The sequence below is a fragment of the Homalodisca vitripennis genome, chromosome 3 (assembly GCF_021130785.1).
Source record: "Homalodisca vitripennis isolate AUS2020 chromosome 3, UT_GWSS_2.1, whole genome shotgun sequence".
NCBI lineage: Eukaryota > Metazoa > Arthropoda > Insecta > Hemiptera > Cicadellidae > Homalodisca > Homalodisca vitripennis.
Window position 1 is genome coordinate 90,816,956 of NC_060209.1, and position 12,677 is coordinate 90,829,632.

Below are 12,677 nucleotides of genomic sequence, written 5' to 3' on the forward strand. Positions count from 1 at the left end.
AGCTGGATCCTGACATCTTTCAGAGTATCTTCTTAGTTCGTGATAAACTTTTTCAAAGCACACATAAGAAAATATGGTCTAAATTAATGGAAAAACTTGCTCTTGGACTTTTATACTGATTTGAAAAACACTCACAGGTAGAGAAAACTGTTAGGAAACAAAAAATTATTAGATAAAGCATGAAACGAGACAGTCACAAACTCCAAATATGAATGAATGATAATGATTTTCATATGGGAAAGTCTTTTAAGACTCAAACCATGCATTTGAAAATGAAACTTTACATTTCGGAAACTAAAGTTGCGAAACTGTCAAGCTCATTCTCTCACCTTCTCTTCGGTCTTTACCACGGTGAGTGCTTTTGTGTTTGTTGTTCCGAAATTCAAGCCAAAAGAAGATAGAGTTTCACTAATAACTTTTACTGATTGGTCATAGAGCGTTTGCCAAAAGTTTCTTTTAACCTTAGAAACCGCAAAGCTTTCATCGACCTACAAAGTACATTGAATATAATCAATATTTGTAGAACTAAATGTGTAATAGCTGCTGAATTCACGAACTCTATAGGGTACAATGAAATGTAACAGAAATTATCAAATCCAGTAGTTTGCATAATGTTGACCTATCCCCTTAATATCCTTGTGTCAAATTGTACAGACTCTCAAAAGAACCGAGGCACAATGATTTTTTTTGTAATTCCACATACAGGATGACAAAATATATTGGACGGTTTACAATTCTTTGAATGGTTCAACTTATAAAAATAAAACTCATCATAGAACTAAGAAACCTCTTTTTATATCTTCTCAGCAAGACAGCCCTTGCAGAATCAGTGACAATCTTCAATTTAAACATATAAGTCAAGTGGAATATAATTTTAAAAGTCTTTGTTAAAAATTATCATATTAGTTTTAGTGACAGAAGACCCCCTCCCCTTCCCATAATAAAGAAGAGCTTGTTTTCTCTCAGAGAAAGGATACTGAAATAATGAAAAGTTGGCTGTACTGTCTACCATCATGATTCTGGTACATAAGACAATTTTAAACTTTACACTATTTTATTGTGTTAAAATTGGTAATAGAATTTTACAAGAATTATAATTTTAAATATAGTATTTATAAAAAACAGTCTCTTAGTTTTTCATATATATCGATAATATTTAGCTAAATTATATTTATTAGCATTTAAAACAATTTGTTACTTACTATTTGTAATTACAAAATAGTACATTACATTTTCAACAATCCATAAACATTTAGATGCTTAGAGGTCATACCAGTAATGAAGCACATATAACGAGAATGCCATTCAATGGCAAAATAGTCTAAAATATATTTCTTCATAACCGTTATAAACTCTTTCAAGTCAGTAGTGTATAGTGTAGAATAATATAATATTAAGCAGTTCCAAGATTTTTGTAATCCTTTGCACAATGGTTTGTTGTTGAGTGCAATATGAATAAACCATTTGTTAACCACTTAAAGGATTCATTAAAAATCGTGTTCCTAACTTTCATATAACTAACTATTTCTTGATTCGTATTGAGTATTCTAAATTTGATATCTTATATTTTTTGTCTTAAGTCAAATAAGGTTGCTACAAGAGCTAAACATAATTTATATGCCTTATCATTATTTAATAATTATAATTCTAACAATTTTGCTAATTTTTATGGCATCAAAATGTATATAAAATCTCAAATCCAATTTAAAAATCTTGTTTTCAGCTCATAAGAACATTATATGTTTTACTATGTTAACTATAGTTACATAAGATTTTTCACTTACTTATCATGAACTACATCATACAAATGTTGTCCTTGGCCCTTTCATGCTTCATTCCACCCTTGGTTAGAAATTAACTCACGAATTTCACATGGCAAACATCAATCCCAATGGAATGTAAAGTTTCATTTTTATAAGTTAAACCACATGTATATTAAAGATCTTTGAACTTTTGACACACTCTGTTAGTAATACAGTTAAGTTATTGTACTTATACTTTTACTTAAAACAATTGTTACACTTATTAGAACAAAAAATAAAGCAAGATGTTCACTCTAAAAACCGCAGACACTTTATAACTAAATTAGGCAGATTTCCATAAAATATACCTAAACATATTAATTTTGGTCATTTTGTGGCTTTTAGTTGGTTTAATTACATGATATGAAAACCAAATAGAACTGATTCCAAATTTATGTTGGTGTTTCTAAAATAATGATGCACTGGGCTACATTGAACACTATACTTAAATTTTAACAATAAATTAATAAAAAACTACAAAAATATCTTTAGAATATTAATGATTTTAAAGTATGAAACACACACATATATTTGTATACTAGATATTATGTTTTTCTGCATTCTTATTTCTTTTTTATTTGTTTTGTAGGGGAGGAAAATATTATAGCAGTCCAAAAAAATCAAATTTTAGCCTTTAAAAGATCAGACCATTAATAATAATATGATTTATTGCTTACAAACCCATATATGTTAATGCAATGGTCAAAATATTTTACTCTCCAAAATTTAGCATTTATTCATTACATTTGAATCTCATTTATACCTACAAATTTTATATTCATCCCAATTCTTATTCATTCTGAATGTTTTCCACTCTTGTCCCAATCAATATCAGTCAGCCAATCATGTGGTCTCCTTAAGGGGGTTCGGGAAGTAAAAATTGATCAAAAAATCAAATTTCTGATTATTATATTTTCTTATTGTAAATATTGTTTTAAAAAACTTTAAACTTATTTGAAGTTAATCCGACAACTATAAATGTTTTTTATAACTAATTTTGTAAATGCATGTCAATCGTCCGGGTCAGTAAGAATTTCAAGATTTTATATAATGCTACGTTACTTTTCTGCTGTCAAAGAAATAATGTTGTGTTGGCCACTCTGCTCTGTGTTTTGTTTGCAGCTGCTACTTCTGTTTACTTCTATACTGTCAGATACTGATAAAAAAAATTTGGGCAAAACAAAGCTCTCCGATGACAAGATCATTGGCGATCATTGGCGACCGTGGCAGGTTGACTGATGAAGCAATAATAAAACTTCAAAAATACTATGACTTGGCTATTAGAAGGAATGTAAATGGCACTGTGGATGCCATGAAGAAGGCTGTATTGGGGAAATATTTCCATATTGCCTCTACGAATGAGAATCCTATGTACGAGTTATGTCCAAAAGAGCCTGACAGCTAGTGTAAGTATCAGCGCAGCAGTTGCAACAAAAACCAAGTACGACCACAACAGCCATTTTCACCTTCCACAAGAAGTAATGTTAAAAATAAAGCCTATTTTTCAGGACCTTCCACAGCCTAGTTTACTGAAAAAGTGCTTACATGGAAAAAATCAAAACCCGAATGAGTCGGTCAACAACATTATTTGGTCTCGACTACCAAAAGGTACTTTCGTACAGTTGGAAGTATTGAAAACTGGGTACATATGATGCAATTTCAAAATTTAACAAAGGTAACATTATCAAGTGCATGGTTTTGGAAGATCTTGGGATGACTATGGGAAAGAACTCTTGTGAAGTTTTGAAAGCGATAGACAAGGTGCGCATACGCCACGCCCAAAAAGAAGCCACGGATATACAGAAAAAGATACGGGAGACACGAAAAATTGCCAAGAGGAGACTGGAAGAGCTTTATGAGGAAGATGAAGACCCTGACAACCCTTCTTATGCACCAGGACAGTACTAAAACCAAAAGTAACTCAATAAAACATCATTCACTACTATATGCCTACTTTAATTGCAAATTCCCGAAAGTGTGATTTTTGTATGTTCATGTACCTTTTATTAAAAAAATATTTGTGCTACAGAGCTGAAATTTTTACCACATCTTCTCCTAATGCTAGTATACAATTCTATAACATTTCATCAAAATTTAATCACAAATAAAAAAATAAAAAATTTATTACTTAAATATTTTGATAAAAAAAGTTTATATAAACAAAATTTTATTCTCCATAAGTAATAGAAATATTTCAACTAAAAGTTATAAATATGTTGCCAAAGGTGTAAAGAAACTGTGGTTTTGTTTTCAGAAGATTATAACCAGTATTACCAGAGAAAATGGTACATAAAGTTTGTTAAATGAACATGGGTTTAATACAGCCTACCGAACCCCCTTAAAAGTGAGTCATATCTTGACTCATTTACTTTTATACCATTGAAAACTTATTTTTCCAAAAATTTCTAGCTGTTAATTTGTATATAAATATCATATTTGATAAAATTTTCAGATAAGTTATGACCAAATTTGGCATAGGGATATAGTTAGTAAAACACCAAACATATTTTTTAATTTGTTGTATTTTTAATTTTTTTACAGTCTTTTTCATAATAGTCCATCTCACCCAAACACAAAACCAAACAATTATAATGAGAAAAAAATTAATAACCCATTAAGTGCTCTAGAAAGTGGCACAAAATGAATCCCTTTAAAAGCCCTCTTTCAAAATTGGTATGGCCTATTTTTGGACAAATGTTTAATAATTCTCAATAAATTTTGTTCTCTACAAATATAACAAATAAATAAACAAATATAACAAATATAATAAATTTTGTTTTGGCCTTAATATTTAATATTTTCATGGCTAAGTTTTTTGGTTGGTGTTACTTCCCAAAATACTTTGTTTGAAGGTTATTTTTGACAATGGAAGGATTGTGAAGAAACAGGATTTTTCCGGACATTTGCCATCGTTCAGTGAAACAAGAAATCAGTAACACTACGTTTCGAGATCTGCAATCTGATCTCAAGATCTGCATTCAAATCTGCAAACTTGCAAGATCTCAAGATCAGATTGCAGATCTCGAAATGTAGTGTTACTGATTTCTTGTTTCATTGAACGATGGCAAATGTCCGGAAAAATCATGTTTCCTTCCCAAAATACCCTTGGTTAAATTTTACATGGGAAATTATGCTGTTGTAAAAAATGCAATTTTTAAAAGGAATAGTGGTCTGGATAAAATTTTCTTATTTTATAACCATTAAATGGTTGAACACAGAGTGAAATATATATGATATTAACCAACAAACCATATTAGAAATTTACTTTTGATTTTATTTGAAAATGAAATTAAAATTACGATGACATACACAAGGTGTAACAAGAATTGCTTGAACCAATAGCTGAGTAGAAAAGGAGAAAGGAAGAAAGTTACTTCCATACATGACGACGTTGATGGCTTCATATCAGGCTGAGAGAGTTCTTATAGTTTTATTATGTAATAAAGTATGAAAGTGAGACCATTGTAAAAATTCTTTTGTTTCCTGTTTATTCTCTGTGTTTGATACAATAACCAGCCACGTGCTGCTTTACAAAAATGCTAATATAACACAAGATCATTTTATTTTCTTTCATGCTATTCATAAAACTACTGTGAATACGTATAGATAGAATAACATTTTATAGTAACAGAAACTTCAACTTTCTGCTGTTTTATGTGATTTTGAAAGTTTTACTAAGTAAGTGTCAACTGATTAAACAACACTCTAGACTCCAATTTAAGAGATCACTCAGGTTAGCTGGTGATAGTACATCTGAGTGTCTGATTGAAGTTGTTCCATGCCCTGATGTCAGCTGATTGAACAATTACAAGAATTTTAAGGTTCCAACTAAAGAGGGTATTGAGGTTAGTTACCGGTAGTACATCTGAGGATCCCCTTTAAGTTGTTCCAAGCTCTCGTGCTAACTGGTTGAACAACCACAACACTCTTAACGTTTCAACTTAAGAGGGCACTCAGGTCAGCTGCTAGCAGCACATCTGACGCTCCGCTTTAAGTTGTTCCAAGCCCTGGTGTCAGCTGGTTGGACAACCACAACAGTCTTAACGTGCCAACTTAAGAGGGCACTCAGGTTAGCTGCTGGTAGTACATCCACTTTAAGTTGATCCAGTGTTAGCTGATTGAATAACAACACTCTTAAGGTGCCAACTTAAGAGAGTACATAGGTCAGCTGCCGGCCGCTTTCCGGAGGCTCCGCTTTCAGTTATTCCATGCCCTAGTATTAATGGTTTATAATTTATATTTATGATACATTTTCACATAAGAGATCCTACATCACATTGGAGCAGAGTCTCAGACGTGCGCCCTGCATCTGACCTGTGTGCCTTCTTAAGACACTTCTACTTATCTGAAGTATAATGAGAAAAGTTTCAGTAATAACATAAACATTAAGAATGTTTATTGTCGTATAATTACCTTACTAAGTTTATCTTTAAGTTGTGGTGTTTGGACAAGGAATTCTCTATCATTGACTAACAGCTTGAAATCCTCCTCCATCAGAGATTCTATAGAGTTGGAAGACGCTATTCGAACACCTTCTGCACAGAAAAAATACAAATATTGATGATAGTTTAAAATATTTTAAATGTAACCAATAATATAAAAGAGTAGTCTTTACAAAAGTAGGAAACAAACATATTAATGTCCCTGGAATACTAAAACACTAATTCCTATCTTCTTACAATTTCTAAATTTCCTGATTTCTTTTAACTAAAAAAATTACTGTGAAACATAAAATAAGATTCCTTCACTATTATTATACAATTTATGCATTTTTAATTGTAACAAAATCAAATTTCTGTTTTAAATGTAATTAGATTGTTGAATTTGTCTATATGCAATGTTATAATATTTGTATATAAGAAAATAACTAATTACTTAGAAGCAAACAAAGGCATTTCATTTTGAACTGTAGTGTCGAGTTACTAAAAGAATACACAGTATACTAATAACTAATTACTTACAAATGTTAGCATGAACATTTCCATGACTGTCAACATTTCTGAAAATAGAATGTAATTGTGAACATCATGCAAATATCTCTGTCCAAGTTATTCGCAGAGATAAAATGTTTGTAACATGTAATATTGTATGAATTACAGTATATTTTTATAATTTTTATCATGACAATCATTTGGTGAAAGTCCCGCAATCAGTAAATAGTCTTTACTTTTCATACATTGTCTTCCCATCTTCTTTCTTCTAGTTCTCTTTATCTTACTTCACAACAAATCCCAACACTCTTTAACTGCTTTTTTTCTTCGATCTAACTATCACGGCTCTTCTGCCATGTATCTATTAATCTGACATCTTTTTTGAATTCACTTGCCTAGATGGTATTCTTTTCTTTCATAATCTATATTTGTCTGTAATTAAATACTTCATGTACATAATAAAACTTAGTCATCTTCCTTTAGTTGATTAATTTGTGTGTTAATTATTTCGTTTTCATTTCAAGGAAGATGTTGAAGGCAACAATTAGATCAACCTCATGTCATGGAGTTGGAAATATAATGTTAACATATGTTGAACAATGAGTCATTAAACCAAAATACCACGTGCTGTCAGAAGTCTCATGATTGATAGTGGTTAATGAGTCTCCTCAAGTTCCAGAAGGGTGTCATATGAGACCTTTTTTATTTTCCTGGGCACAAGTGAGCATTCAATGCTAGGTCTTAATCTAAAATAACAATAAAAAGCTTTACTTAATCAATACTGCTGAGAGACACACCATCAAGTCTTGGTTATTTCACGGTTCTTTGATCTTCTTGGGCTATCACCATTTCCTATTATTGATTCTGAGATTCTCTCTTAAGCATAATTTGTAAAGAATGTGCAGTTATAATAAATTAATAACTTCTGTCAAAGATTCAGAAAACTGTCCTCAAACAACCATGGCTACTTAGTTAGGACAATATTGATAGTATGTATAACTCTGAAGAAGATTATCAATAATGATGTTGCAGAGGAGTGGAAATAGAAATTTCCCCTAAGGAAATTCTTAAATCCTGATGTCCTCAGGACAAGCGATTAGCTATCAAGAAATTAATAAAAATAAAATTATGTATTACCTATTGAGCAGCCATCCAGAATCCTATTATCCAACTACATACTAAAGAATCTACTCCTGTACTTCTAATATATATGAATCGTTGAATTACAGTATAAAATTTATCAAATGCCCCCAGAACCAAATCCAAGATTGCTCCATTTCGAGTTTCTATACGTTTGGCACATAAATCGAATATAACAGATTCTTAAAGTTAGTATATTAACGACTGTTGTACCTGTGTGACAACACACAAAACATTTATATACAACATGACAGAATCATGTTTTTGTATTTAAATGTATAAGGCATACAGTACACATACAAGCAGGAGAATCAAATAAATTATACTCGTAATTTGTAAAGATACATTAAAGACATAAGAATTTTTTTTATTCAAGAATTTGAATACTTTTCTGAGATTTTCGGAATGGAAATAAATAAATAAAATGAAATATAACTGAAAATGATACTTAGCTGAGATGTATTAGCCAAATTGTTATATCAAAAACCAACTATCAAGCAGAACGGTAACTGGGAGATTTATTATACCTTTGGTGGAAATGGCGACTCTGTCAATGCCTTTGTCCTCTTCCCGCAGCATGGACAAGAAGTCACCGACAGTGTTGCTGATAGGCCGCAGGGTGAAGCGGCAGAGCTCTCTTCTGGAGGGGAGTGGGACCGTCACCTGCGGAAGCCCACCTTGGTACTCCACCTTCAACTCTGTAATACAACAATAATCTTTAGTACGTTGTCCACCTCTCACAGCATGGACAAGAAGTTACCGACAGTGTTGCTGATGGGCCGCAGGGTGAAGCGGTAGAGTTCTATTCTGGAGTGAAGTGGGACCTGTGGTAGCCCACCTTTGTACTCCACTTTCAACTCTACAATAGTCTTTAGTACATTGTCCTCCTCACACAACATGAATAAAAAAACACCAACAGTGTTGCTGAGCTCTCTTCTAGAGAGAAGCAAGACCGTCGCCTGCAGTGGCCAACTTAGTAGGCCTGTTCTACCCTCAACTCCTCAATACAACAATAGTCTGTAGTAATTCGCCCTTCTCTTGCAGCATGAACACTAAGTTGTTGACAGTGGCCCATAACATTATGGGCCATATTGAATGTTATTTACAGCGCCTTACAAATTACAATAACTTTATTCACTGAATTCACTAATTTATAACTATCTTGTAAATCTGTCCATACAACAATTTGAAAAACCATTAATTTCTATTTACTTCCATTGTCCGTTTTTTATTATTATCATTACCAATATAAAAAATGGTGATAACAGCAATGAATTTTACAAAGTTATAACAATGTTTATAGAAAACCCTTTGGTTTAAAATGTTGTGAACATTGCAGTACGAATGATTTGACACCGTATAAGTTAGTCCATGGACTATCTCCATCAATAAGTACTTGACAGTGCCAGTGAAGTGTTTGGATAAGAGAATTGACTTCATCTTCTCACCCTCCTTGTGTCAAGGGTGCTACAAGACTCAATAGAGCAGACCGAACTAATCAGATCATGGACAACAAATTGTAAAAAACTTCTTGTTTAAAAAATTCTTCCTAAAATGCTTATAACAAGAATTACACTTTATATTGGATTAAATTCTTTAAAATCCTACAGGCTTGAACTATTTTTTTATTTTTTCATAAAACAATTTGAAATTAAACTAAATTTGAATTGTCGTTGTTGTAAAAGTTCAGTTACACAATTATTCATGATCAGATTATTGTTTTAATGACTTGAAATAGTCATAAAAGTCTATACATGTAAGAATGTTTCAATTATTATTAATTGGATGTAATCATTGTGATGACTAAATACGCTTTGTATATACCTAACATGTTTCAATATTTTTTTTTAATGGTTAGTAACACTGTTATGAAAAAGAAATAATAATTACATAATTACAGATTTGTATTACCTAGAATCATCCACCATTAAGACAGGGACTAAAACCTCAAATATCAAATAATGATATTAGGAAGCAGGGTCAGAGTAATCATAATTTAGAATTGTATATTTCATTACATTATTACAATTTCCTTCTTTTTAATCTAAAAATGCCAATAGGAATATCATTCACATCTGTAGATAAAAATTAGAAAACTATTAAAATCTGGTTTTATCCACCACATCTGTTCAATATACTTTACTTATGGTGTTTAAATATAGGAATTGTTATTACAGCTGGCGTGAAAGTAGTTTAAAGGGACTGCTGCTGCTTCCACAAGACCACAAAAAGTAAATATGAATATGGTACCTTACATTATGTAGACAAGATAGTAGATAAGGACCAATAAACCTTTATGTGTGTTTTTTGAATAGATTACCTTTTGGTCAACATTTTTGACAATTCTTTGGACTCAAAGAATTCCTGAATAGAATAAAATGGCAATTTAACCAAAAGCGATCCAGAATGATCCTGTAAAGGATATAAATTTTCAGATTGATTGATCTCATTATCATCAACTAAGATGTCTTTCATAGGGGCAGGCGTTACAATGCCCCACAATCACCCCCCCCCCCCCCAACAATCACTGTCTTGCATGGCATTATTATTTTTAAGTACTCTTATATCTTCTTCAAGGGACCTTGTTATCGATAGAATTTTCATTGATTCTTCTTTATAGATGTTACATGTTTTGCATGGGATAGTCGGCTAACGACCATGCAGTTAGTTGAGTTTGTGTCATTAGTTCATCACCCTGATTCATCAGTTCATTTTTAAGCTGAATTTCTTTGTAAAATTATCTTTCCAATGAATGTATTTTATCCTCCATATCTCTTTCCTTCTTTTTGCTTTCTTTTACAAACCCCTCGACTTCCTTTTATTTAATCATATCTTCTAGTTTAAGTTTGTTCATGGGTAGACTTGAATATTTTAGCATTATGCAGATTCTGCTTTAATTCCTTATTTTCCACGAGCAGAGTATTACTTGATTCCTTAGCGAGAGAACAATTAATACCACCCTCGCCACCAGATATACTGTCATCAGCTTTGTTTATCAGATAGTTTGGGCATTCTTATGTAATAATGTCATCATTAAGAAATGTCTTTATTTCACTATATGCCAAGTTCACACACCTGTAACGATTCCATGTATTACAACATGTCCTGTGCACAAAACGGCACTCATCTTAGCTGATTTACCACAAATACCACAAGGGTATATTATATTTATGGTGCTGGTTTTATCCATCTCAGGATTCCACTAACAAATTATTAAAGGAACCAAATTAAAAATCCAATGTTAAATAGGAACAAGTTAAAATTGAATAGAAACAACGTAAAAAAATAATAGAAGTAATTCAAAATTCATTAACTGGTTAGAACTAGTTTATACATAAAGCAATGTTTGTAAATAAACCTCCAAGCTGATTGGTAAAATCAGCTGACTGGTAAAACAACAGGTTGCCACTAGCTTGAGCAGGTTTGTCAAATCACAAATAATCAGCTCAACAATTACATCAACAATAGGGAAAACCTACTTTTACTTTTAAATTACAATGCATGTTAAAGGTTCAGTTTATGTTTGTAAATGATGAAGGGCTTCAGTGGGAGGTTAAGATCTAATGTGAAACATTTAAACCTTCAATTAAGCGGCAAAACACGATTTTTATCAAATTTAACCAATGTAACATACACTGAGATTTATTCACTAGTAGCAATTTTTCTGGCTGTATGTAATGCATATCTAAACACATTGCCGATTCTGTTAAAAATGTAATATTTTGTTTAAGAACGTTTATACCGTTCTTAGAATCAATAATGTCAATGTTTTTAGGACAGACAACAATATAGGTTGAAATTATATAACTTACAATAAGTGCAAATTACTCTTGATAAAAGTACTCTCTTTCTCTTACGTAAAGGGTGGTTGCAAAAGCTGGGAGTTGCTTTGATGCTGTGTTTGAAAGAAGCTTTATGAAAGATCATAACCTAAAATAGCGAATCAAGAGGGCGGAAACATTCAAGCCCCGACTGACACTGATTTTCAGTGAAGGCTTTTAATATAGGCCATATACAGTACAAATTGTGTTGACCTGTCTGGTTTAACTTATGAAATTGAGACTCTGCATATTGACGTAATAGATAACAGCTAATTTTTTAGTCTACAGCAATGATAACCCTTAATTGGTGAGGTGAGATCTCGTAGACTCCACGAACATTTGGATTCCCAGTTTTTTGAAAAAGTACATCCCATTCCGTTAAAAATACATGTAGATTCAGATTAATTGCTTCTGGACAGGACTACGTGTTTTTTTGGAATCGCAAGTACACATGTAGCCTACAGTATGTGGCAAAGTTAAATTTTATTTTGGAATCTTCAGTTCACTATACACGTTATATTTTTAATTTTATTTCTTTTTTACGTCATCTTTGTCGTGACGAGGAACTTCCGTGGTAATTGCCCTGAATTTTCGAGCAATGTGTATGCCATGGAGGTAGATAGTGAGTCTGAGGCAGATAATAGAACACTAAGGATAAGTAATAGAGAATTTGAATTCTGAATATTTCTGTGTCATATAATAAATCAAAATTTTATTGCTGGTAAATTTTATTCTTAGTTGTTAATATTTTAGTACATAGAAAATGGTTATTTCACTGTATAAGGGCTTCCGTTTTACACAGATTAATAGGTGAGTAGAACGTTTGTTAGTAAAAAGGAAATTCTCCACAGTAATGTTTGTATGTCAGTGACATGTATAGAGCTGTATTTTAGTTACACACTAATTTTGAAATAATCCAGAATTAATAAAATTAGATTATTAGAATGTATGTATTTCCTTCCCCAAAAACGTGTGTCTTCGAA

The 12,677-nt window shown here is 31.8% G+C and overlaps 1 protein-coding gene across 2 annotated transcripts in view; it reads right to left on the bottom strand.

The window, feature by feature from the left end:
- Positions 1 to 12,677, bottom strand: part of LOC124357173 (calcium uniporter protein, mitochondrial) — a 433,451-nt gene that overhangs the window by 13,442 nt on the left and 407,332 nt on the right. Inside the window, exons 4-6 of one of the 2 annotated variants that reach the window (XM_046808690.1) lie at positions 8,401 to 8,571; positions 6,216 to 6,337; positions 330 to 488 (exon numbers count right to left, since the gene is read on the bottom strand). In XM_046808690.1, coding sequence (XP_046664646.1) covers positions 330 to 488; positions 6,216 to 6,337; positions 8,401 to 8,571 — 452 coding nt within the window. The remainder of the gene's footprint in view (positions 1 to 329; positions 489 to 6,215; positions 6,338 to 8,400; positions 8,572 to 12,677) is intronic. The other variant, XM_046808691.1, reaches the window with a different exon arrangement.